General features: G+C 45.4%; 1 protein-coding gene across 1 annotated transcript in view; it reads left to right on the top strand.

Moving 5' to 3' along the window:
• Positions 1-24,328, top strand: part of ABCA1 (ATP binding cassette subfamily A member 1) — a 125,736-nt gene that overhangs the window by 89,953 nt on the left and 11,455 nt on the right. Inside the window, exons 23-42 of the mRNA XM_040631674.1 lie at positions 693-913; positions 2,123-2,195; positions 3,171-3,373; positions 5,151-5,199; positions 5,388-5,501; positions 6,567-6,715; positions 8,171-8,295; positions 9,331-9,429; positions 11,955-12,144; positions 13,129-13,223; positions 14,573-14,605; positions 15,661-15,766; positions 16,600-16,674; positions 17,164-17,333; positions 18,609-18,786; positions 20,748-20,863; positions 20,960-21,104; positions 22,567-22,690; positions 23,720-23,849; positions 24,109-24,229. Of these exons, the coding sequence (XP_040487608.1) occupies positions 693-913; positions 2,123-2,195; positions 3,171-3,373; positions 5,151-5,199; positions 5,388-5,501; positions 6,567-6,715; positions 8,171-8,295; positions 9,331-9,429; positions 11,955-12,144; positions 13,129-13,223; positions 14,573-14,605; positions 15,661-15,766; positions 16,600-16,674; positions 17,164-17,333; positions 18,609-18,786; positions 20,748-20,863; positions 20,960-21,104; positions 22,567-22,690; positions 23,720-23,849; positions 24,109-24,229 (2,516 nt within the window). The remainder of the gene's footprint in view (positions 1-692; positions 914-2,122; positions 2,196-3,170; positions 3,374-5,150; positions 5,200-5,387; positions 5,502-6,566; positions 6,716-8,170; positions 8,296-9,330; positions 9,430-11,954; positions 12,145-13,128; positions 13,224-14,572; positions 14,606-15,660; positions 15,767-16,599; positions 16,675-17,163; positions 17,334-18,608; positions 18,787-20,747; positions 20,864-20,959; positions 21,105-22,566; positions 22,691-23,719; positions 23,850-24,108; positions 24,230-24,328) is intronic.

Below are 24,328 nucleotides of genomic sequence, written 5' to 3'. Positions count from 1 at the left end.
TGTGGCCGTGGCTCATGGCTGTTGGTGACAGAGCAACAGAATTGCTTCTCAAGGACAATGTGGGACTTCTTTTCTTAAAGCTCTGTGTTCCCCCATAGTACGGATGTGGAAGGAAGACCTGGTTTACAAGACACTTAGCGTGTATGCCCTTCATTATCTGGGGGCTGGCCAGAAGAGAAATGGGGATAAAGGGCATGGTCCCCAGAGCTACCTCCAGCATAGATCTTGGACATGTCTCTTACAACTGTGTTCCCCTCTAGACCGATGGCTGAGAACAGAGGCTGTGTCTGGTCATCTCTGTCCCCATCATAGTACACTATATATGCTTGTTGAAAGAGTGGATGAGCAAATGAGGAGCATGGACTTTGGAGCCAGTTCCAGCTGGCCCTGAGACCTTGGAAAAGTCATTTAACTTGTCTGCATTTGTTTACCTATAATAACAGTAGTGCCTGCCTCATAGAAGATAAGTTAAATGAGAATGCACGCAGACCACGTAGCACCCTGCCTGGCATGTAGCAAATTTCCAAATGAACGTTCCTGTTCCGATTTCTGTGAGGATGGCTTTGCCACACAGGCTTCCAGATTCTTCTGCCTCGGTGACCCCTGCTGATATATCTGTAGTTGCAGCTGCTTCAATCAATGAGAACCAATAGGGCTCACTTGTCCCATGTCCTTGTGTTTGTACCTGGCAGGCCGCACCATTATTCTGTCCACGCACCACATGGATGAAGCGGACATCCTGGGGGACAGGATTGCCATCATTTCCCATGGGAAGCTGTGCTGTGTGGGCTCCTCCCTGTTTCTGAAGAACCAGCTGGGAACAGGCTACTACCTGACCCTGGTCAAGAAGGATGTGGAATCCTCCCTCAGTTCCTGTAGAAATAGCAGTAGCACTGTGTCGTACCTGAAAAAGGTGAGTTGTATTTTCGGTGCTGGGCTGGTGCTGGGCCCAGGGAGTCAGGACTTGTTGGCTGGGAGTGGCCTGTCCACGTCCACCCCACTCTGCCACATGGGGGTCACCATCTCCCTGCACTGCGGTCCCTTTGGAGTCACATCATACTTCCCATGTGGAAGGCTCAGGACACATCTGCTCCTGTTGTGAGAGTGTGGTGGAATCCCACTTCCTTCTTCCTATGGAGGCACCGAGAGTGATAGAGAAGGTCCTTGGAGGACTTTATTATAGAGAAGAAAACAGACTTGCCGGGGTGAAGAGCCCTCGCTGCAGAATGCTCTGCCATTCCTGCTCATTCTCTGTAAATTTCATTGACTTCAGCTTTTAAACTACAAAACAGCAAATGTTTACTGAACACTAATTTCACGCCGGAAACTCAACTCTAGCAGATTCTGGGCGTAAAAGAAAATGACGGTAATAGTTAAATTTTTGTAACATTGTTATCATTTATAAACTTTTTCCCCCCTTAACTCCTATCACCTCAAAGCGCCCAGCAACAGTGGGAGGGAGATATTGTGATTATTATCCCAGATCAGGGAAATGAGGCTTGTAGGTCACCGAGCAGGTGAATAACAGAGGTGGGACCAGAGCCTGATAACCAGGTAATTTTTCCTCTGTTCACAGTACGTGCCTGAGATTCATCTGTGTGCTGAAACCAGTGGCACCTAAAACATTTACATCCCAGCCTTCAACTGCTATCTGCTTATTTACCTTTTAACCAGTGCCTGGTTACTCAGAGTGTGGTCTGAGGACCAGCAGCACTGGGATTACTTGGGAGCTTGTTAGAAATGCAGAAACGGGGGCCCAGCTCAGACTCACTAAATGAGAATCTGCATTTTAACAAGGTCCCCTGGTGGCTCAGCATAAATCAAGGCTCGAGAAGCACTGAGCCAGACAACTAGGCAGGCAAATCCCATGCCTAGGAGGGTCAGCAAATGCCTGGTGACAGCATTCATCGATGGGCCCCGGTTCCGTTCATGGCTGTGCTTCCTGACCTCCCGTCCACACGGCACACCCGTGTCAGTGGCTTCAGAAGCCCCAGCCGCCCAGTTGGTTGCCTCCCAGGAGGAGCCACATGATAGAGCCTCATGGAAGCCCTCCCTGGCGAAGGTGCTGGTGGCTGTACTTGCTTGGTCCCTGACCCATTCTCACCTCCTTCTTTGCCATCAGGAGGACAGTGTTTCTCAGAGCAGTTCTGATGCTGGCCTGGGCAGCGACCATGAAAGTGACACGCTGACCATCGGTAAGGACTCTGGGGTTTCTTATTCAGGTGGTGCCTGAGCTTCCCCCAGCTGGGCAGAGTGGAGGCAGAGGAGGAGAGGTGCAGAGGCTGGTGGCGCTGACTCAAGGTTTGCTGCTGGGCTGGGGCTGGGGGGCTGGGAGAGGGTGCAGCTTGGTGGCAGATTGGCTTAACGCTTGCTGGGGAGCCTGCGGCTCGGTGTGGGAGCTGGCAGGGCAGTGCCCCTGAGAGGCTGACGTGATGGGGGTGGGGATCTCCTGGGGAATGGATCTGGCCAGACACTGGAGACCAGGGATGAGGAGCTGAGGGCCAAGCCTTGGGGGAGGGATTGGGTCTCAGGAGCTAAGGAGAGTGAGAGCCCAGGAGATGGAGAGCAGCCTGCTGGGTCCTCCTTGGGAGCTATATATAGCACACAAGTGTCACCAGTAACACCTATGGAGCAGAAGCCTTTACTGTGTTCATCTGCGCCTAGTCCTAACAACTGGCTTTTTCCAGAGAGATGTCTCCTTCCACAAACTGTTCGATTAGCCCTTTATTGACGTAAATAGAAGGAGCCTCCTTTAGAAAGTTAGGGAAGGGTGAGGAATCATTTAATTTTCCTTTACTCAGGTTTTCCATTGAAGAATCATAGAGTTAAGGCAATAGACAAGGCTTTCAACCTCTGAAAGTCTGCCTTCCTTTCACCCACGCATCTGCCCTTCTCTCCTTCCTTCCTCTCACCCACCCCACCCACAATGTACTGAGAACCTACAGTGTTCCTGGCTTTGGTGATAAACAGGTGAATAAGACCTAATCCTTGCCCCCAGGAACTCTCAGGCCAGAGATGAACATGTGGAATGACTTCAGTATTGGGGGCAGGTATCAGGTGTGGGCAGCTGGCTTCTGAGGAGTAGGCAAAGGGAGAAGCCAAGGCATGGCTGGCCCTTGATGGGGGGCCTCTGAGCCGGCTGAGCTGTCTTTGTGCTTTGGTCCCTACAGATGTCTCTGCCATCTCCAACCTCATCAGGAAGCACGTGGCTGAGGCCAGGCTAGTGGAAGACATTGGGCATGAACTGACATACGTGCTGCCCTACGAAGCTGCCAAAGAGGGGGCCTTTGTGGAACTCTTCCATGAGATTGATGACCGGCTCTCAGACCTGGGCATCTCTAGTTACGGCATCTCAGAGACGACCCTGGAAGAAGTAAGTTCAGTGACTGACTGTCAGGGTATAGTAGGTCCCACAGTCCCAAAGCCCGACAGCTGCTTTTCCCCCAGGGCAATAGGATTACCATGGAGCTGGTCATCTGAGTCCTTAGGTCATTGATATTGGGGTATTATTGGCCACAGTTAACCCTTTAAAGTTGTGGTGGGAGATAGCAAGAGAGCTCTATTAGGATTGTTCCCTGACCTGGCTGTGTCATGGCCACACATAGGAAATAGCCAACGTTTACGGAAAATCTGCATGTGCCTGGTGCTAAACTGGGTGTGTGGGGTTTTTTGCTCTTTTTTATTTGTTTGTTTTGATTATTGTAGGGGCTCCTGGGTGGCGCAGTTGGTTAAGCGTCCAACTCTTGATTTTGGCTCAGGTCATGATCTCAGGGTCATGAGATTGAGGCCTGTGACAGGCTTCATGCTCAGTGCAGAGTCTGCTTGGAATTCTCTCTCTCCCTCCCCTGTCCCCTACTCATGCACACTCTCTTTAAACAAATACAATCTTTAAAAAAAAAAAAACAACTTTGTAACTTGATATAGTCTCCATAATAAGATGAGAAGGTGGGCACTCAGGGATGCTAAGCTAGGATCCAGCATCGACAGTTTGGGCTACAAGGCCCATGCTCTCTTTACTATGTAGCAGCACCTGCCTTTAGAGAGCACAGCATCATAGACCTGGAGGGCTGGGAAGGATGCAGAAGTTGTCTGGCCCAGTGGTCCCCAAGCTCTACCAGGCAGAGAAGTCATCTGGGGATGTTATTGACAATAAAAATTGCAATCCTCAGCACCAGGGTCTTTGCATCAGAATTTCTGGAGGTAAGACCTTAATGTCTGTGCTTTTATTAAATGTTTTCCAGGCCGTGGTCTGTAGTTCAGAGTTTAGAAATCTTGGCGAGGGGTGCCTGGGTGGTTCAGTCGTTAAGCGTCTGCCTTCAGCTCAGGTCATGATCCCAGGGTCCTGGGATGGAGTCCCGCATCGGGCTCCCTGCTCTGCTGGGAGCCTGCCTCTTCCTCTCCCACTCCCCCTTCTTGTGTTCACTCACTCACTGGCTGTCTCTCTCTCTGTCAAATAAATAAAATCTTAAAGAAAAAAAGAAATCATTGGCAAGTTCACATTCTCTTACCATGTTTGAATCCGCGACATAATATTTCTAGTAGTGGGGAACCCATCATCTTTTGATCATTCTGTCTTGGATACCTTATCATGGTGCTAGCCTACCTAAAGATTTGGGGGCCATCGACCTGGAAGAAGACAGACACCTAACATGTTCCCTGTAGTTTCAGAACACATTTCTTTCTTTTTTTCTTCCTTTTTAAAAAATATTTATTTATTTTTGAGAGAGAGAAAGAGAGAGAGATCACAAGTAGACAGAGCGGCAGGCAGAGGGAGAAGCAGGCTCCCCACTGAGCAGTGAGCCCGATATGGGACTCAATCCCAGGACCCTGGGATCATGACCTGGGCACAAGGCAGACGCTTAACGGCTGAGCCACCCAGGTGCCCCCAGAACCCATTTCTTTTGTAGTGTTCCTATGTCATACCTTTAATTTGAAAATGATTGTCTGGATTGATAGTTCTCACTACTGAGGAAATGTTCTCTGGTTAAAAGTGCCTTCACTCCCAAATGACTGGCAAAGTATTATTAATAAATAAAGCTTTTACTTTTTGTCTTTAGGGGCTAACAAGCCACTCAATAATGTAATAATCATGGCGGTGATGGTTGCTCTTATCACATGGGGCTTACACTGTTCTCACTCCTGTTTTTCAGATATTTCTCAAAGTGGCTGAAGAGAGTGGGGTGGATGCTGAGACCTCAGGTAAGCCTCTGGGGGAGCTGTACGTTCTTGGGAAGTGCCTTCTCTAGGCCATCTTAGCTCACCACTGTTGTCCCTTTCCCTTTGACTCGGTTTATCCCATTCTTACTTTTAGTGTATACAGTTGTGACAGATGAGGAAGGCTTGTTTTGTTACAAATAAAATGCAGACTTCCTTCCTTTTGCCTTCAGATGGCACCTTGCCAGCAAGACGAAACAGACGGGCCTTCGGGGACAAGCAGAGCTGTCTTCGCCCATTCACTGAAGATGATGTCATTGATCCTAATGATTCTGATGTAGACCCAGGTCTGTTTGGGAAAGATCTGTGTTCCATTGTCTGAAAGTGAATTTCTTGTCTTGTGTACTCCCATGTTTCCCTTTAACGTCCTTGAGCATGGAATGATAGATGCCTACAGGGTCCAAAGGGAAGTGGGAAGATGAAAACCACATTCCCTTTTCCAGCACTGGGCAAACCATCAAACCTGAAGGAGCCCATCCTCGTCACTTTCTTCATTTAGTTGAGATCTTTCACTTGAGACACATATAAAAGGTTGGCTCCTCAGTCCTCTAAATCCATTTATTTTTTCTGTGGAGACCCAGTTTCTTGCCTAGATAAGGGGTTTAATTGTTAAATAAATATTTTTTGAATGGATGAATGATTTTGAATTAAGTCAGCTTTTAGAGCTAATTGTTCCTTCGACTTAGATATTCTGGATGAGTGTGTCCCTGTGTGTTTGACTGGGATGGAGAAGGGGAGGCCAGGAGTCAAGCAAATATTGGTAAGATTTGAAAGCGCCTCAGTTAGGAATCATTAGTTTAAGACAAGGATTTTTATCCAATTGTGAGGTACAGAAACCTTTCTGGCTCTTCTAGTCCTGCTCCTATGAGTGTGTGGCCCTCATATTTTCCCTGGTTTCAGACCTTGTCAGTACTTAGATCATTAGAATGTGTCCACCTTTTACCAAAATAGTAGATGGTAGACAAATCAACATCATCTGTTCTCAACTCTGTCAGCCTAAATGCATGGCCTGTCTCATAGAATGTTCTATAAGAAATTGAGGATGACTTGGTCCATCGAAATGACTTGATGTACAGCCGTTGTGTGTGAACACTTCTCTTCAGTAGTCTCAAGGCACCTTCATTTTCTGCACTCCTCACACAAGAACCGGAAGGCAGAAAGCTCTACTGTTGGAAGTCTGGGGCCCTAACTTTTCCTGGGACATCGATTTGTCATGAAAGCCCTTGACTTCTAAGAGATTTGACTCTCAAACACAAACCTCCAAGATGATTGCTGAGGATGCTGGAGGGAGGAACGTGGTGATGTCAAAACTGCCTAGATAGTAGGTGACCTTCAGTGTCGGCTTCTTGCAGAATCCAGAGAAACAGACCTGCTCAGCGGGATGGATGGCAAAGGCTCCTACCAGGTGAAGGGCTGGAAGCTCACACAGCAGCAGTTTGTGGCCCTTCTGTGGAAGAGGCTGCTGATTGCCAGACGGAGTCGGAAGGGATTCTTTGCTCAGGTGACAGTGCTGCTCCAGGCAGTGACTCTGGCTTCATGGGTGGGCTGCAGGCTCCCTGACCAGTGAAAGCAGGAGAGGGTCATGGTTATGAGGTGGATGCTGGAGCCGGACTTCCTGTATTTCAATCCCAGTCCTGCTTCTTGTCGCTCACGCATCTGCGAGCAAGTTACTTCTCTGTGCCTCCATGTCGTCATCTTTAGAATGAAGATAATGTGCCTATGACGTAGGGTTGTTATGAGGATTAAAGCGAGTAAGTGCTTAGAATGGGGCCTGGCATTAAGTAGTGCTGTGTGTGTTTGTGTGTGTGTGTGCGTGTGTGTGTGCACAAAAAGGACAGAGTTTAGAAAAATTGGCTGGGCAAATTTAGTTTTCATAACCTGAGATGCACTTGATATGTAACCTTCTTGGAAACATGACTTTTCTCTAAATTGATGTTTAACTGCAAGTTGATGGAAAGGTAGCCAGAGGGGTCAGAAAAAAAAAATGGACAAACAGAGAGGACTCATCACACTGTTGCCTGCATGTCAGTCAGTGTTTACATGCTAAGTCGCTTGGTCAGAAGGAATAAAATTATCCCACTGTTTAAAATCGAGAAGCATAGAGAAAGCGTCTGCAGAGATTCTTCCCTGAAGACTATGTGGGTAATGCAGAGAGTATGAGTTTGGAGCATGCAGACCTGGGTCTGACTTCCGGTTCTGCCACTTACTGGCTCTGTGACCTTGGGCAAGTTACTTAGTCTCTCTGAGCTCAGTTACCTTGTTTGTTGATTGGTGATAGGGTTGTAACGATAATGCAATGAGATAATGGTCATATAGTATTTTCTCATAAAGAAGGATTTAGGTAATGATGCTTTTTGAGGTCAATCCATGGTGACAGCAGCTGCTGTTCCCTTTCAGAGCGTGGGATCTGACTGGGTCATTTAGTCTTGGCCTGTAGATTACAAGTGAGAATACTGAGGCTGCAGCGGGAGTGACTTCACATGGATACACTTGTAGTAGAGACTAAACCAGGCTTCGGGTCTTCTGGACCCTGGTGCATGGCTCGTTCTCTCGGCCTTTCTTTGAGCTGAGCTGGGCTCATGGCCCATCGTGGTCTTTCTCAGGTCTTCAGAGGGAAGAGGCCAGGACCCAGTGTTGTGAGTCACTCTCACATGTGACCACCATTTACTCTGTAAAGTTTTGAGCTTCGTGCCTCTGCGAGGTGGCCACAGCCCTGGCCTTGTGCTGCCAGGCTCCAGAAATGGCCTGCAGGGAAGAGGTTTCGGTGGCAGGATCTGCTGCTTCCCACCTGCCGTGAATGCCTTGGTGGAGATTTGCTGTGGGTCCTGCGGTGCTCACTTGCATGCTGGCCGGTCTGGGAGGCTGACTGGACTCTTAGGGGCTTGTCCCAGTCTCCTTGTTGTGACATTTGCCCTTGTTTTGCCATTTCCTTTCCCCCTTTGTCCCCTGGTTATAGATCATCCTGCCAGCTGTGTTTGTTTGCATTGCCCTGGTGTTCAGCTTGATCGTGCCCCCCTTTGGCAAGTACCCCAGCCTGGAACTTCAGCCCTGGATGTACAATGAACAGTACACGTTTGTCAGGTACGTGTTTGCTTTCCGTGCCCCGGGAGAGAAGAGAGCTCACGCAGATGGAGGGTGTTGACGCTGCTGAGGGCCAAGGGGAGGTGGACTCAAGAATCACACAGTGGAATGGATTTTATCAGCTATTCTAAAGCCGCAACACAAACTCATATCGTATGCAAAGAACAGCAAGAAATTGAACCTCCAATAATAGACCCGTCCTCTGTTCCCGCTCTTGAACTCCTTTCTTTTTACCCTGCCGTCATCTGTGTTTTATGTAAATAATCTGCCCTTGCAAAACACCTGTGAGGAAGCTGTAGGATTTGGGCTTCTCACAGCTATGTTTTAATTCTGCCGGTTCATCCCAGGGCTTCTGCACACGGTCCCAGCTTTACACCTCCAGCTTCTTGTCTGCACAGTACATTTCATGGTATCATTGCGTTGCAGATATTAACGAGTGTTTGTTCTTCAGACACGAATGCCAGCTACTCTAACAATCCAGTGCTTCAAACAAAAGGACAAAGGAATTTCCCTACTTCCTTCCACAGAGTTTTCTTCATCTTGGGCTTTTTCTACACCGTTAGATGGGGAAGCATCTGACTAATGTAAAAGGGAAGCCTTAAAACAAACAACGAAAACAAAATATACATAAATATGCAAATTTGTTCTTCCTTCTCTTAGCCCCATGTTTTTTTCCTGTTTGGTTCAGGTTCATGGATAACTGTGAAAGTATTTTTGAAAAACTGATCCTTAATGAAATTCTTCACATTAAAAATACATGTATCAGTGTGCATGTGCATTTATACGTGTGCACACACCCATATGCACAACTTTCCATTCATTACAACTTACACAAGCTCAGAGGGCTGTCCCTTACCTTGATCCCAAGTAAGCAGTCAGCATCAGCATCTTTTGGGTAGGTTTTGTGTTTCATTCTTTTCTGTTACGAGCACTTGGCACACAGGAAGTGCCTACCAAAGTTTCGAGGAACAATTCCACCTCCCAGTTCCTGGTTTAAATGAATTGCTGAGCTGGCTGCCTCTCGTGTACCCACAGTAATGATGCTCCTGAGGACTTGGGCACCCAGGAACTCTTGAATGCCCTCACCAGACACCCTGGCTTCGGGACCCGATGTATGGAAGGAAATCCAATCCCGTAAGTGTCCCTTGAGCTATGAGACCCTCGACAGCTGGGTTGTCTTATGCTTGTCACCTGGCGTGATGTCTGCTATATTACCTTTATCAGCTGTGATAGATGCCACATTGTGACTAGTATCATTTGTCCTTCGAAACATTTTTATCTTTAAAAGCTGATACAGTAATCTAACCAGACCATCTAGAAACAAACTGAGCCGACCAGGAGAGTATTCTAACATCCTGCAGTGTAAAATCACTACAGACGTTTATTTACTGCTTTAGAGGTTAATATTTAATTCAAATAGCACTTTGCACGGATCAGTTGCTTTCCCTTTCTTCCTTTCTACCAGCTCCTGTACCTAGACGCAGAGATAGGCTGCCATTATATATCATTTGCAGTTTGGCTTATCAGCTTCTTCACTTTACCAACCTGAAAGATGTTCTGTATTATTGTGTGTAAAAATGGACATTTTCTTCTTTTGGAGTTGCATATTTTTGTATTTTTCTTCAAAATCCTTTTTTAAGGAAGTAGGCAGTGTATGGATAAACGCAGTGAAGTACCCATGTGTCTCTAAGTGGGTATGGGGGGAGGTGTGTGCGGAGGTCTTTGTGCATAAAGACCGTGAAGAGAGGTGAGTTTCCAAGCTACCCGAACCATGGCCCAGGCAGGTCAAAGGTTCCAGGCTCAGGCAGAATGAGGTTCTGGCTCAGTTATAGCACAGACATGGAGGAATTATGGAGAGTGTGGGAAGGTATAGGAGGATTGGAGAAGGACTAACTTGAATTCCAGGTTTTAAAGGGAAGTTACTGAGTTTGCAAGTGACAGACCAGTGTGCCTGGTACCTGGGTGTGCAAGGTTTCAGAGCAGATTTCTAGACGGAATGCTACCATGTCCTTGCCAGCTCTTACTATTGGATATTTACTGAACATTTGCTGGTACTTACTGCTTCATGGGTGGTAAGCCCTAGCAGCCAGTGTTCGTTCCTAAAGAACAAGATGACCGTGATGGAAAAGGACACAGAGACATCCTCTCTGGAGTCACAAGACTTTTGACAAATCTGCATGTTTCGTAGGTGAGGTAGAAGAATTAGATGAGGTGGGTTCGTTATACGCCCGCTGAGCAGTGTGGACTCAGATAAGTGCCAGCACGGAAGGAGCTGGTCTGGGCTCTGGGTTAGCCTCCAGAGACAAAAGAGGTCCGGCCCCTGCTGTGCGAGGATTCACAGCGCTGGGGCAGAGCACTGCTGCGTGTGCGTGTGAGGGGCGGGGTGACGGAGGGGCCGCACTCTGGCAACTGTTCCTGAATTCACACTCTAGGTTTTACCAAAAGGAGTAGCACTGAGGGAGGTTTGACTGGGATGTTGACTGTGGCATTGAGCTTTGTCTCAGCCAGTCATCTTGTGAAGGTTTTAGAGTGTGAACCCCATGTCTTACTTTGACTTTTCCATCAAGTCATGGTGCTTTAGAGAGAACGAGAGAGCAGTCCACAAATGTGATCCTTTGATATTTTTAGTACGTGCAAGAACAACATAAAGAGTGTGGCTCTGCTTTGTAGAATCTTGAAACTGGAAGGGTTGCTAGAAATGACTATTTCCACATGTCATTTTGAACTTTTATTTTACTGGTGGAGAAGATAAGACCCAAGAGGGTGAGCGTCGTGTTGATGGTCCACAGTGATTCAGCGCTCAGGTCAGACATCAAGGCCTCGTGATGCTTGCAGACAACCAAGCTCTTCATGTACTGAGCACTCTCACCCCATCCCCTCCAAACCCCAATTCCGAGCTCATTTTAGAACATAAAGGGAATCTTGCCATTCTGCACCAGACTCTGGGCACACTGAGCATCACACAGAGACTCCTTCCCAGGCCCGTGTCATCGGGCACCTCCCTCCCTCCACCACTCATCTCCCATCACTCTCCCACCTACCTCATCCCGTTCCAGCCACGCTGCCTTCCTGCTGTTACTCAAACATGGAGAGCCTTTTTTGGGGGGGGCTTTGTACCTGCACTTTCTATCACCTTTGCTTGTAGTGTTGTTTCTCCCCAAATCTTTTCCTGACTCCTTTCTAGGCTCTTATGCCTTGGGAGAAGGCAGTAGTCCCTCTTCTCCCGATTCACTGTCCTCTTATTTTGCTCTATTTTTGGCTGAGTGACGTTTGCTTACTGCCACATTCCTCTACAAGAACGCAAGCTCCATGAAGGCAGGGACTTTGTCTTGTTCACCCCAGACTCTCAAATATGCAGAACAGTGTCTGGCACCTAGTAGATGCTCAGTGAATATTCACTGAGTGAACACGGGAACAAGAAAGCAAATGCCGGCAGACTGGATTGACTGGAGTTTGGTATCTGAGCATTTAGGGCCTCTTTGTGTTCTTTCATCCTTAACTGTAAAGTGAGTTTCACTCACGTGGTCTGGGGAGATCAAACAAATGGTGAGGGGGTGGTTGTGTGTTTGCGGTGGTTATTGGTTGGCGTGTGCTCCTGAGGCACCAGGAAAGGCCAGGTCCTCTCGGGTGATGCTACCTTTGATGTCCTCCCTTTGCAGAGACATGCCCTGCTCAGTGGGGGAGGAGGAGTGGACCACCGCCCCAGTTCCCCAGACCATCACGGACCTCTTCCAAAAAGGAAACTGGACAATGGAGAACCCCTCACCCACCTGCCAGTGTAGCAGTGACAAAATCAAGAAGATGCTGCCCGTGTGTCCCCTAGGGGCAGGGGGGCTGCCTCCTCCACAAGTGAGTCACTCTCCGTGTGACTGAGCAGATGGCAGTGCAGGGTAGGCTGGGAGCTGCTGCTTGGGAAGAAGGAATGGCTGACCTGTCATGTCAGGGGGTTGTCTTTCAGTCTTGATCTTCATTCTCATCATAGGGAAAAGCATGTGAAAAAAAGCATTTTGAAGGGAAGACGCTGGTCCACAAGTTTCTATATCTTAAGGTTGTTTCTCTATTTTGAAAAGTCAGCCTATGTTACTTACTTTTTGAGTTAAAACCAGATCACAACACTGAGGATCCGTGGGCTGTGGAAGACCCAGTCTGGCTTCTCCCACTGAGTTAATGTGACAGAACATACTGTGACAGGCCCGGCTTCATCCCTGCTTCTGCCACAGATGAGCTGGTGACCTCAGACAGGCCACTCAGTTCTTGGGCCTCTTTCCTCACCTCTGAATTGCCCATAAAACCTCTGTGGGTCTTAAAACTCTGACAGTTTGTGAGACTGTGAGTCTGGGGAGCAGTTCTGAGCCTTTTTTCTGAGAACAGTTTCAGGAAGAGGCTTGCTTGTGATCTCCCTCTGTTGCTTCATCAGCATCTGGTTGCAGGGTGAGGACCAGCAACTGTAAATGGGTGCGAGAACTTAACGAAGTCCTGGTTACTTCTCCTTAAAATAACAGTGAATCTATTCATCAGTATAACTCCAATGAAGAAAAGAAGTCACTGGGCATGGTCAGTGGTACTGCTCCCTAAAAACCTTTGTGACTATGAAGACTCATATCCCACTGTCTATTGTTCAGTAGTTCAGAATAATTTCCTTGGGGACATCCTTGGTTGGCATAAGTCAGGCCTCTGTGTTTGGCTGATGGCAGTGCCTGAGTCCTTTGTTCAGGGTCTGGTCACACTGTGGTCCATGTTTGAGGGACACGTGTCACTGTAGTTTTTTTTTTTTTTTCTGTGTCAATTGTGGTCCATAAAGACACTTAACGCTTATTTTTTCTGTGATGACAGAGAAAACAGAACACTGCAGACATCCTTCAGAACCTGACCGGAAGAAACATTTCAGATTATCTGGTGAAGACCTATGTGCAGATCATAGCCAAAAGGTCATTATTTACTGAACTTGGCCCTTGCTTTTTTTCAGTCTTGACTAGGGGAATTAAAGGTCTAAAAATAGCAGACTGAGTGATGGGGAAAACTATCTAATTGTGGCCTGATGTTGGCTTTTGGAAGTTTAGGATATTCTCCCAATCTAGAAAAGATGAGTATTATGAACTTTCAATTGTCGGCATCAAGGTTAAGGCTGCCTGGTATAATCACAGGGCAGTGCATTAGAAAAATCCTGGAGATCATATGTACAGTATTGTGATTATAGCTAACAATACTGTATCATATACTCAAAGTTGTGAAGAAACTAAATCTTAAATACGCTTACCACACACACACACAAAAGATGATGATTTTAGGACATGATGGAGGTACCATAGTAATCATATTATACTGTCTAAATACGTCTAATCAAACTGTTACACACCTTCAATTTACACCATGTTCTGGGTCAATTATATGTCACTAAAAAAATAAATCTGGATTCAAATTTGAATTCTAATTACTATCTGCTTTACCAGGAGCAACCAGTTATCCTTTAAAAAGCCTTCGTTTGTAGAATAGGTTAGTACCGCTGCTCTTAGTATTTTGTTGTGAAGATTGAATATCATTGATATATATAAAGTGCCTCTCATTATGGAATGTGTGATAATATGGATGATATGTGGCATTATGTAGTGAGCCCTGGGTCAGCTTGGTGGCCTGATGTGGCTGTGGAGCCTTGGAACAGCCCCGATGTTTCCAGGGCTATTGAGGCACAGTGTTGAATACTTACTTGATGCCCAGGAGATGTTTGTTCTGGCTTCCTTTTGGTTCGTTGGGCTTCTCTGTTAGGTGTTCTCAGTGACTTTAAATGACAAGGGTATATTTGAATGGTAATTACTGTTGAGTTTCGAAGAAACTCCATGTTCTCTGTAGTTGACATATGACCTTGAATTCAGTAAGTTTTGGGACACCTGGCTGGCTCAGTTCGTAGAGCATGTGACTCTTAATTTCATAGTCATGAGTTCGAGCCTCATGTTGGGCATGGAGCCTACTTAAAAAGAGTAATAAAAAAGTTTTAGTTCAGTCACATCTTTGTCTATAAGGTGGTTTTTGACGTGGTTTAATCCAAAGCATGATTTTCATATAAATAACAAGGTTTTAAGATGGGGAGAAGGAAAGACATAGTCACTGAGGTGTCCTTCTATGGGTATCACCCTCCCCACCCCCCCGGCCTGATCATAGGATTCTTCTTTCTGTCCTGGCTTGTCTCCTCGGGTAGAGAGTAACTTCTTTTGTATCATCAGAAATAGGATCAATATTTCTTTGAACTGATTTTTGGTTTCTTTTTCTTTGGCTTCTGCAGTTTAAAGAACAAGATCTGGGTGAATGAGTTTAGGTAAGTTCATCTCTTTCTGTGCTTGCTTGTATTTTGTCTGGACTCCTGTAGTTCAGAAGGATGACTTTGATCCTGGTATCTTGGATCCCAGGAAGTTGGGGTGTGGGGATTGTTTTGCCCCTGGTGTTTCTGCTCAGTGCTCAGCTGCCACTTCAGAGGCCTTTGAAGTGTGTCGCATTCTGATCCCCTCGAGGAGCCTCAGCAGGTTCTTGGAGGTCTCTAGGGGTTTAACAGGGAAGCACAGTGTTGTGAGGGAAACACCTTACTCTATTTGTATTCCCCCCACCCCCACCAAATCAGATTCCCAAGGGGTCCTGGGAACTCCAGGACAATTTGCCAGGCCTTTAGAATGAGACCAAGTAGGTCTTGGATGAAATAAGAGGCATCAAAGCTATCTATTTTCACAGTATTTGAACTCCTTTATCTCTATCGGTTTTGAAGGAACAGGTGGCACCAGGGAAGAAAGGAACAAACAACCCTTGAAGCCTAGAAAATGAGATGCCTTATGTGGCTGCCTCAAAAATTAGCTCTGTCTCTGCTGCCACCTTCCCTCTTTGCCTTTTTCCCAAGGGCCAGCACCCACAGAACTCTGCACAGAGCAGATGCAGACTAGGACCCCTAAAGTGCCTTCATGCTAGGAAAGAGCCATGGCCTGTCTCTAAGCCCTCCCTAGGCTACTCTGGTCACTGCCCTCCTCTAACTCCCCATCTGCCTGCCTTGACACCCAGACACCCATGTGCAGGCACAGACCGGGGCCACCAGGTGGAAGGAGGAGCATCTTTGAGATGAAGGACCATTCTTTCTTCAGTGTCCAGACATCTCACTCTGTGTGTAATCACGTGCAGGTCCTTCCCCCTTGGGCAGTAACCATAAGAGTTAAGAGATTGCTAGAAGTCATCAGAGGAGGCCAAGATACAGGTTTCTCCAAGTCCATCTTTGGTTCTGCTTTGAATAAGTGATTTCACCTCCACAAAGCATGCACACATTCATGTGATGTCTGCTGCTGAATGATACTGTGTACCACACTGTATTTTAATGTCAGGCTGTTCTTTTAGGTATGGAGGGTTTTCCCTGGGTGCCAGTAATTCTCATTCACTTCCTTCAAGTCAAGAAGTTAATAATGCCATCAAGCAAGTGAAGAAGCACTTGAAGCTGGCCAAGGTACGGTGTCCATCTTCAGACATGGCGGAAAAGTGGGCCCAGAGTTGCCACTCTGTGGGAGTAGTTGGCAGGTACATCTAATCACCTTGCCACTTGCTGTTTTTAAGACTTTGACTACAAAGCCATTACTGGCATTTACTGATCTTGCACCAGCCAAGACTGAGCCCCTCAGTGTGTATATTTAATATCTGAAAACGTAGATCAAAAAAAATTTCAGAGGTTTAAAAGCTCTCAAAATAACTTCACTTCATGAATTTAGCCAGTAGGTAAATAAAGTGGGCTTCAGACCTACTTACCTAAAACAATCACTGATTAAAAAGGAAATGAATCATTTCCTTTACGCTGGCAGCAGGACCTCGTAAGCTCTCACTTCATTTCTCAGTATTGGCGGTTTCCGATTTTTAAATGAGGTGAGGGCTCTGATGGCATGGATTTCAGGATCATGGGCATCCGCAATAGTCCTAGAATCTGTGTCTCTGCTTCTGAGGCACAGACCCCACGTGTCCGACGCATCTGCCCCCTGAGTGTAGTTCTGGGTCTTAGGAGGACACCGAGGTAACACTTTGAAGAGTGCTTACCACCCTGTTAAGTGAGACCTCTGCATCTTGGGACTTTCAGTCACAGGGTGTCCCTGTGATTCTTTCAAAACCTGTGGTTTATGGCAACATGAGTGGTTTAGATTTCTGGTCACTTGTTTCTCGGGCGCCGGTCCTTCAGTCGTTTCGTATCTCCCTCGCGTGAACAAGGCAGTAACGATGTTGCCCTTCACCGGGTTGTCCTTTTGCCCTGCCCTGTGAGCCACCCCACCTGAGGCAGGTTTCTCTTGTTCACAGGACAGTTCTGCAGATCGATTTCTCAGCAGCTTGGGAAGGTTCATGACAGGACTGGACACAAAAAATAACGTCAAGGTGAGGCCCTCTGTTCCAGTAGCTTCTTGATGAACAATAATACTTAAGTACTTTCAGCTCATAATGTTGACAGGTGTATTCATGACAGAAAAGAGCAGACTCCTAATTTTACCACAGAGGCCAGACAGTATGGTGATAAAGAGAATTGGCTTTACCTCCAGACGTACTAAGTGAACCGCCGTGACCTTGACCAACTTACCTAGCCTATCTAAGCCTCAGTTTCCTAACCTAAGAAATGGAGACAAGAGTCACATCTTAAAGCTGTGGTGAGGATTGAATGAGTTCAAGATCAGAGGTTGTCGGAGCACTGCCTGGCCGTACAGTCAGTACTCCACATACCCTGGCTGCTGGTAGTGCTTTGCCATGTTCTCTGACTGTAGTGTTTTATCTTGGTGTATGCCTGGAATTCCGAAAATGTTTTGCATGCGCACCTACCTCTGGGAACAGGATTTGGAAGCATTACTTTGTACCTGGTGTCTTTTATTTTAGGTGTGGTTCAACAACAAGGGCTGGCATGCCATTAGCTCTTTCTTGAATGTCATCAACAACGCCATTCTCCGGGCCAACCTGCAGAAGGGAGAGAACCCCAGCCAGTATGGGATTACTGCCTTCAATCACCCCCTGAATCTCACCAAGCAGCAGCTCTCGGAAGTGGCTCTGTAAGCATGGCTGTGTCTTAATGGGTGGGGTGAGGAGAGGAGAGGCTGTTGGTGGAACCATGGAGTAGGGAAAGGAAGTGGGAAGCTGGTTGTAGAGTACCTGCTGAGGATATAGAGGATATAGGTGTATTATGGCAGGTCTGGGTTAATTCAGGTTCTGAGCAGAAAATGATCACTTTATGAATTGGCTGGCAGGGATTAAACTGCAGAAGATCAAGGATTCTGATGGATAAAAACCATGACATTTAGATGAATTTATATAAAGTGAAATTGTCAATAAAAATCCTAAAATAATTTAACTCACTGTTAACACAGTGGTTAATAAAAAACCAGTTTCATTATTTTTGAAACCACTATTTCTAAACTTGGTGAAGCATGCTTTTATCAGCTTGTCCTTTTAATTCCTAAATCAAGCGTGTGTGTGTGTGTGTGTGTGTGTGCACGTGAAGTTTAAAGCCAGCATGATAACAGTTTAAAGTGCGTAAGCTTTGGAATCAGAGAGATCTGTGTTTGAGTCTGGTTTCTAAATTTCTAGATGTATGGTGTTAAATGAGTCAATTCATGTAAATTGCCAAGGCCAGCACTCAGCACATTGTTGATATTCAACACAGGTTAGAATCTTTCCTGTTACAGAGCGTGACACAGCTATTTCTGCTTAACTCATATAGAATATCAATATATATCACTAGGATCTTTATACCAAGTTTTTATAAAATTAATATATATATAAATAGTATGTTATGCCCTGTTTAATGGGCTTATAACTCTTCTCCTTTAGTAGAAGCTGATAAAATTTTTATGTGTTAGATTGATAGGCTACACACTATTGTTTTCAAATTTATTTACAGCCAGAAATTAACTTATTTGAATACTTTCACACTAATACTTCTGCATTATTTCATTTTCAAGGTACACTGGTCCTATATGTGTGAAAATTTACAACTTAATGCTCTTAAGGGTCAAGAACAGAAGGCCAAAGTGAATGCCATTTGGCCATTCTTAGACTTCCTTTAATAATTTCATTATGGCATTGGATACTTTTTTGCCTCATTGAAATCAGTTTTGCATTTTAATTATCAGCATTTTTTTAATTGAAAATAATCATCTTGAACCCTGAATAAAATACATTTGGTCAATGGGTTTTTTCCCCTCTGGGCTATGCCTCGGATCTCAGAAATCCGTGTGCGCATTTGCGCGTACGTGCATGTATCTTGCTTGATTGAGTTCTCAGCTGCATCCGTGGCCCCTCATCTCCTCACTGCCTTTCTTTTTCAGGATGACCACATCAGTGGATGTCCTCGTGTCCATCTGTGTCATCTTCGCGATGTCCTTCGTCCCGGCCAGCTTTGTTGTGTTCCTGATCCAAGAGCGGGTCAGCAAAGCAAAGCACCTGCAGTTCATCAGTGGAGTGAAGCCTGTCATCTACTGGCTCTCCAATTTCGTGTGGGATATGGTAAGAACCCTGGTCTATGCTGTTTCATAAGTCATCAGGGCTGTGGATTGGATGGAAGCGCCCCTGGCTTTTCTGAAAGTGCTTTAGGTAGTCGAAATGAATGGAAAAGGAAAGGCAGAGGCAGTTGTGTACTCTCATAACACTGTATATAGCATCAAATACAGAGCTGATCTCACACCACAGAGAAAATCTGTCTACACTGCAATGAATACCACTATCATCACTACCACTAATTTCTTCAGTGACCACTTTTCAAGGTAACATTGAGCTGGAAAACTCTTAGTCAAAACTCCAATGCCTCTACCTTGTCTGGTAGGTTTTCACCTCCAGATTCAGGGTGTTCTTTGCCTTAGTAGGAAATCCATCTTCATTTGGAAATGCTATCCATTTTACCCAGAAGCTTATCTGTCCATTTCACATGTTTTTGTGCCAGCTGTAATAGATTGCTTCTGTTCAGACCACTACAGAGGACTTCAAAGAATTCTGAAGTTCTAATTTTTGTAAAGTGGAGTTGAAATATATCTCCCTTGACTTCCATTAATTGTAAGCCACACAGAACAAATTTAATCCTTCTCCTACTGCATAGCCCCTCAGGTATTTGAAGACAACTTTCATTTAACCCAAGTCTTCCCCACATAAGATGATATATGAGGACATACTTTGTAATCTCTAAAGCACTGTACAAACTCGAGTGATGATGGCGAGGATGATGTCTGTGCTGATTACACCAAGCCTCTCAGACTTGTCACCCTTGTGATACGTTGCCTTTCTGTGGCCGTGCTTCACATTGCTAATGTTCCTTTTGAAAAACCAAGCCCAGAACTAACCTTGTGTTCAGGCTGTGGTCTGAAGGGTTCCAAGTCTAGAGAGAGTTGATCTTTATCCCATAACTTCATTACTCAGCCCACGGGTTTTGCATGCAGAAGTGACACTGTCTTGTTAGCAACCTTGGTAGCAAACTGAAATTTCCATTTCACAAAATGATTGGTGAATGGGGCTCTTTGCTTCTACACTAATGCGGTTGACTTTCTGAACCTAATATAAACTTTATATTTATCCCTATTACACTGCATCTTGTTTCGTATCCATTTGTTTTGTTTTTATCTTGCCCCAGTAATTACTTCATTCTGTAAACACTTACCGAGTGCTCACAACGTATCTGACTGTGGCAGGCACAGGTGATTCAGAGATGAAAGATCCAGTCTGTGAACTCAGGCCTCACTTATCTACCTGCGTATTACCCATCACTTCCTGCTTTCAAGACTCTGAAATTTGCTAAAAGCAGATCTTCATCTAGGTTGTTGATAAACATGCGGGGAAGGATGGGACTGAGGCAGAGAGCCCTGTAGTCCGAAGCTCAAATTCTTTTAATAGCCGACAAGACCACTCACCTCCCTGCCTGTGCTTTGTTCTACCAGCTATGAATTCTCATAATTGTCCTGTAGTCAGGTCTTTATATCTGCATTGTAGTGCTTGATACACTGTCAGGACAGACTTTAAAATTATTCTCAGTGTGATGAAACAATTCTGACATTCATGTTATGAGGTAAGTGCTTATAAATAGATTACATGTGAGGTTGAACTTGGGCAGACTATAATATAGCATTAATGATGAAACACACAATCATCTTCGGGAAGAATAATGGAAGCTTATTTGCTGCCTGTGAAATTGTAATTACTCTGACTGGGAATCCATCGTTCAGTAAGTTTACTGAGCGTGACACCTTGGCTTAGCTGTTGGAAAGACAAAAAGGGCATTCAGTTTATAAAATCAGCCAAGGGTAAAATGCTTGTCAAAATGTATTGTCCAGTATTTTGATGAATAGTTTTTGTGGCTTCATTAATTCAAAGTTATTCTCCGCTATGTTTATCTGCCCTTTCTTGTCCTATGATGGTGATGACTTGAGGTGTGTTGTGTCTCTGCCTTAGGGGTGAAATTTATTTCCTTGTTTCACTTTTAGTGCAACTACGTGGTCCCTGCCACGCTGGTCATTATCATCTTCATCTGCTTCCAGCAGAAGTCCTACGTGTCCTCTACCAACCTGCCTGTGCTAGCCCTTCTACTTCTGCTGTACGGGTAAGGCACCTCTGGAGGGGTGGAAGGCATATGGTGCCCAGAGTCCGAGCGAAGGCAGGGGACACCCAGTGGACATTTGTCTTCGTGCCTCACCAGGTGGTCGATCACACCGCTCATGTACCCAGCCTCTTTCGTGTTCAAGATCCCCAGCACAGCCTACGTGGTCCTCACCAGCGTGAACCTCTTCATCGGGATCAACGGCAGTGTGGCCACTTTTGTGCTGGAGCTCTTTACCAACAACGTGAGTCCTGCAGAAAGAGCACCTCCAGTGGGGACGAGCCTCTCTGCGAGCCAGAGGACCGCGCTGAATCATGATCTTACGCCACTTGTCTGTGGTGCTGATACCACAGATCAATCTGTCCTCCTTCAGATTCTCTCCTCTCTGGGTTTGCATAGCACCTCTTTCTCCTCCTTTTCCGTATATTTCCCTGATGGATCAAACCCTTTGGTTTCCTTTGACAGTTTCTTTTGTACCCCTTTCTGTTTCAGTGCTGCTCTTCCCAATATTGGTGCTCTGCCCCCTTGGCTTTCCACTTTAGATGCTATCTCCATGTGATGCCATTCGTTCCCGAGGCTTTTACTGACTCCCCTCTCTGTGTCTTTGCCTTCGACCCTGACTGTTCCCTTGAACCTCTAGTCTCACGTTTTCACTTGCCTAGCGGGTGGCTCCATTTAGGTTATTTCCAGATACGCCAGACTTGACCTTTCTTTATCATCTTCTCCCTCAGAACTTAGTATTTCTCTTGCCATTCCTGTCACACTGGATGGCATTACCATCTACCCAGTCACCCGAGCTGGCAGGAGTATGGTCCTTATATATGGTTTGCTTTTGCTTATTTCCCCCATTCAATTATTTACCTTGTCAGTTCTTCCAAGTACAGATCTCTTTAACGTCTCTGCCCATTCCTGTTGGTGTTGTCTTTGTCCAGACACCGTAACTTAGCATGCAAGGCCTTCAGAGCTGTGTAGCCCTTCCTGGCCAGATCCCACCATCTCCTTTGCCAAGGCTCTGTAACTTCACCTGAGTTGCTTGTTCCTTAAACCTTCCATACTCCCCTAGGTCTGACTTCCTTTATCTCACTAACCCCTCAAGACCGCGCTTAACTGTGAAGCTTTCCTTTCCTGCCCTATGGGAGGTGCTCTCTCTGTCCCCGGTGCTCCCAAAGCCCTCATGCCATGCCTCCAAGTACAACACCTTTCCGATGATGTACTCATTTCCTCAGAGTATCTGAGACTGTTTATTAACCTTTGCCTCCCCTGCGCCCTAGCACAAAGCGTCCAGCCCGTAGCAACTTAATCGTTGGATATTTGGCCACAGGCTTGATGTATACAAGAAGAATTTTTAAAATGCCAACAAAATCCTGAAGCTGAAATATTGACCCAGACATGAGCAATTTGCTTTTGAAATGCTAAGCCAATATTTTATTACGGATTTGCTTCTGATTAAACATAACCGTGTTTCTAAACTTTGCTCATATTTCTCCATATTCATAGCATTACTCCAAATCTTCTAAAGAGGAAATTTTACTATGTTATAGGTCATCAACTATGGCTGCTGCTCTTTATAGGTGTCTGAATTCAAAGGTTCAGCTTGACCCCAGGGAATCAAATTTTTCTTCTCTTCCATATTTCAGACCTTGATATGTTTTTGGCCTAAGCCATAAATGACATTCACTTTCTGTCTTATTATATATTTTTTTTAGAAGCTGAATAACATCAATGATATCCTGAAATCTGTATTCTTGATCTTCCCACATTTTTGCCTGGGACGGGGGCTCATTGACATGGTGAAAAACCAAGCAATGGCTGATGCCTTGGAAAGGTTTGGTGAGTGATAGCAGTGGCTTGAGGGTGCTTTCATGGAGATGGCAGTTTTCATGAGCCTCAGTACTCTGGACTTTGGTTTGGAAAAAAGCTGGTGACTGGGCATAGGACTTCCCACCATTGAGAAAAGGTTCATGACAATGAACCTGGGTGTGGCATGGATCTTTTGATACAACATTCATCTGTGCCTTGGATAGCATTGAGAAAAGTAAGAGGAAAGGAAAAAATACTGGCTTTATCCTGAATCCGGTGCATAATGCCACTGGTTGCATTCATTAGTCATTGGAAAAGTCAAAGCATAGTTTGAGAATTGGAAACAGGCCAGAGAATCAGAAGGAAGGGTACAAACTTTGGCTCTGACTACGAGGAAAATCATGGGCCTGCAGATGTGGCCATCTATTACCTTTTACATAGTCTATAAAAAGGTAATTTACTGCAGCTCTTTCTGTCTTTAGAGTCTTTAAAAATATTTCTCCTGTGGCCACATTACTATTTTTTATCCACTGGCTCATATAGCTAGATGGGCCGTGTTATTTAATGGACATAGAGGAGGGATTTTTTTTTTTCCATCTAGCAGGTACAAAGGAGATGTATAAGGAATGTAAGGAATACTCCCATAAAGCTGGGTGATTTCATTGGTTCACTAGGTTATATTATATGCTACTGAAAGGGGAATCTTTTTAAAGTGCTCTCTAATCTTCCTTTGGTGAAACTTATGGTTTGCTAAAATACCCTAGAAGTTACCCTGGATTTTTGGCATGTCTCATTTTAAAAAGGATACATAAGATATGAAATTATAGATCTAAAACATGTTGGTTCTGAAATTCTGACTGATAGTGGGTCACAGTGTGTTTTTCTAAAACCCTACCCTAAATCAGACTTGGACAGGAGTCACTCCCTTAATTTTTCCTTGTTATGGGCAATAACCACTGGTGTTTCTAGGAACATAGGTGAATTTGAGCCTGAATTTGAGGAAGGGCCATGGTCTTTGGTGCCTCCATTCTAACTGCATCTCTGCACTGTGTCTGCCAGGGGAGAACCGTTTCGTTTCGCCACTGTCTTGGGACTTAGTGGGACGAAACCTCTTCGCCATGGCCGTGGAAGGGGTGGTGTTCTTCCTTATCACTGTTCTCATCCAGTACAGATTCTTCATCAGGCCCAGGTGAGCTTTTTCTCAGAACTCATGGAGCATCTGGTTGAGGGTCACAGAGGAACACAGGGAAACACTGGTCAACGGTGGTTGCGTTGCATTGAATTCAAGACACTCCAGCTGATTTTCCTAACGTGGGCATCCTCTAGCCTGCAACGCTGCTGATCCTAAAAACTGTGTAGAGTAGATTTAAAGGACTTTCTTAGAAGTTGGATCTTTGTCTTGAGTAATACTTGGAAATACTGAATTTTCTTAAAATGTTTTTCCCAAGACCTGTAAATGCAAAGCTTCCTCCTCTGAATGATGAGGATGAAGATGTGAAGCGGGAAAGACAGAGAATTCTTGATGGTGGAGGACAGAATGACATCTTGGAAATCAAGGAGCTGACGAAGGTGAGACAATGAGCACAGGCTGTAACAACTGGTCTTCAGTTTTTTTCATCTTTGTATGTTGGACGTGAGCATTTTTGCTGATTTGATTAATGAAAAGAG

Source organism: Ursus maritimus, unplaced genomic scaffold (assembly GCF_017311325.1).
Source record: "Ursus maritimus isolate PB19 unplaced genomic scaffold, ASM1731132v1 scaffold_17, whole genome shotgun sequence".
Lineage (NCBI taxonomy): Eukaryota > Metazoa > Chordata > Mammalia > Carnivora > Ursidae > Ursus > Ursus maritimus.
Note: the sequence above shows the minus strand (reverse complement) of the source record. Positions and strands in the feature narration are given on the sequence as shown.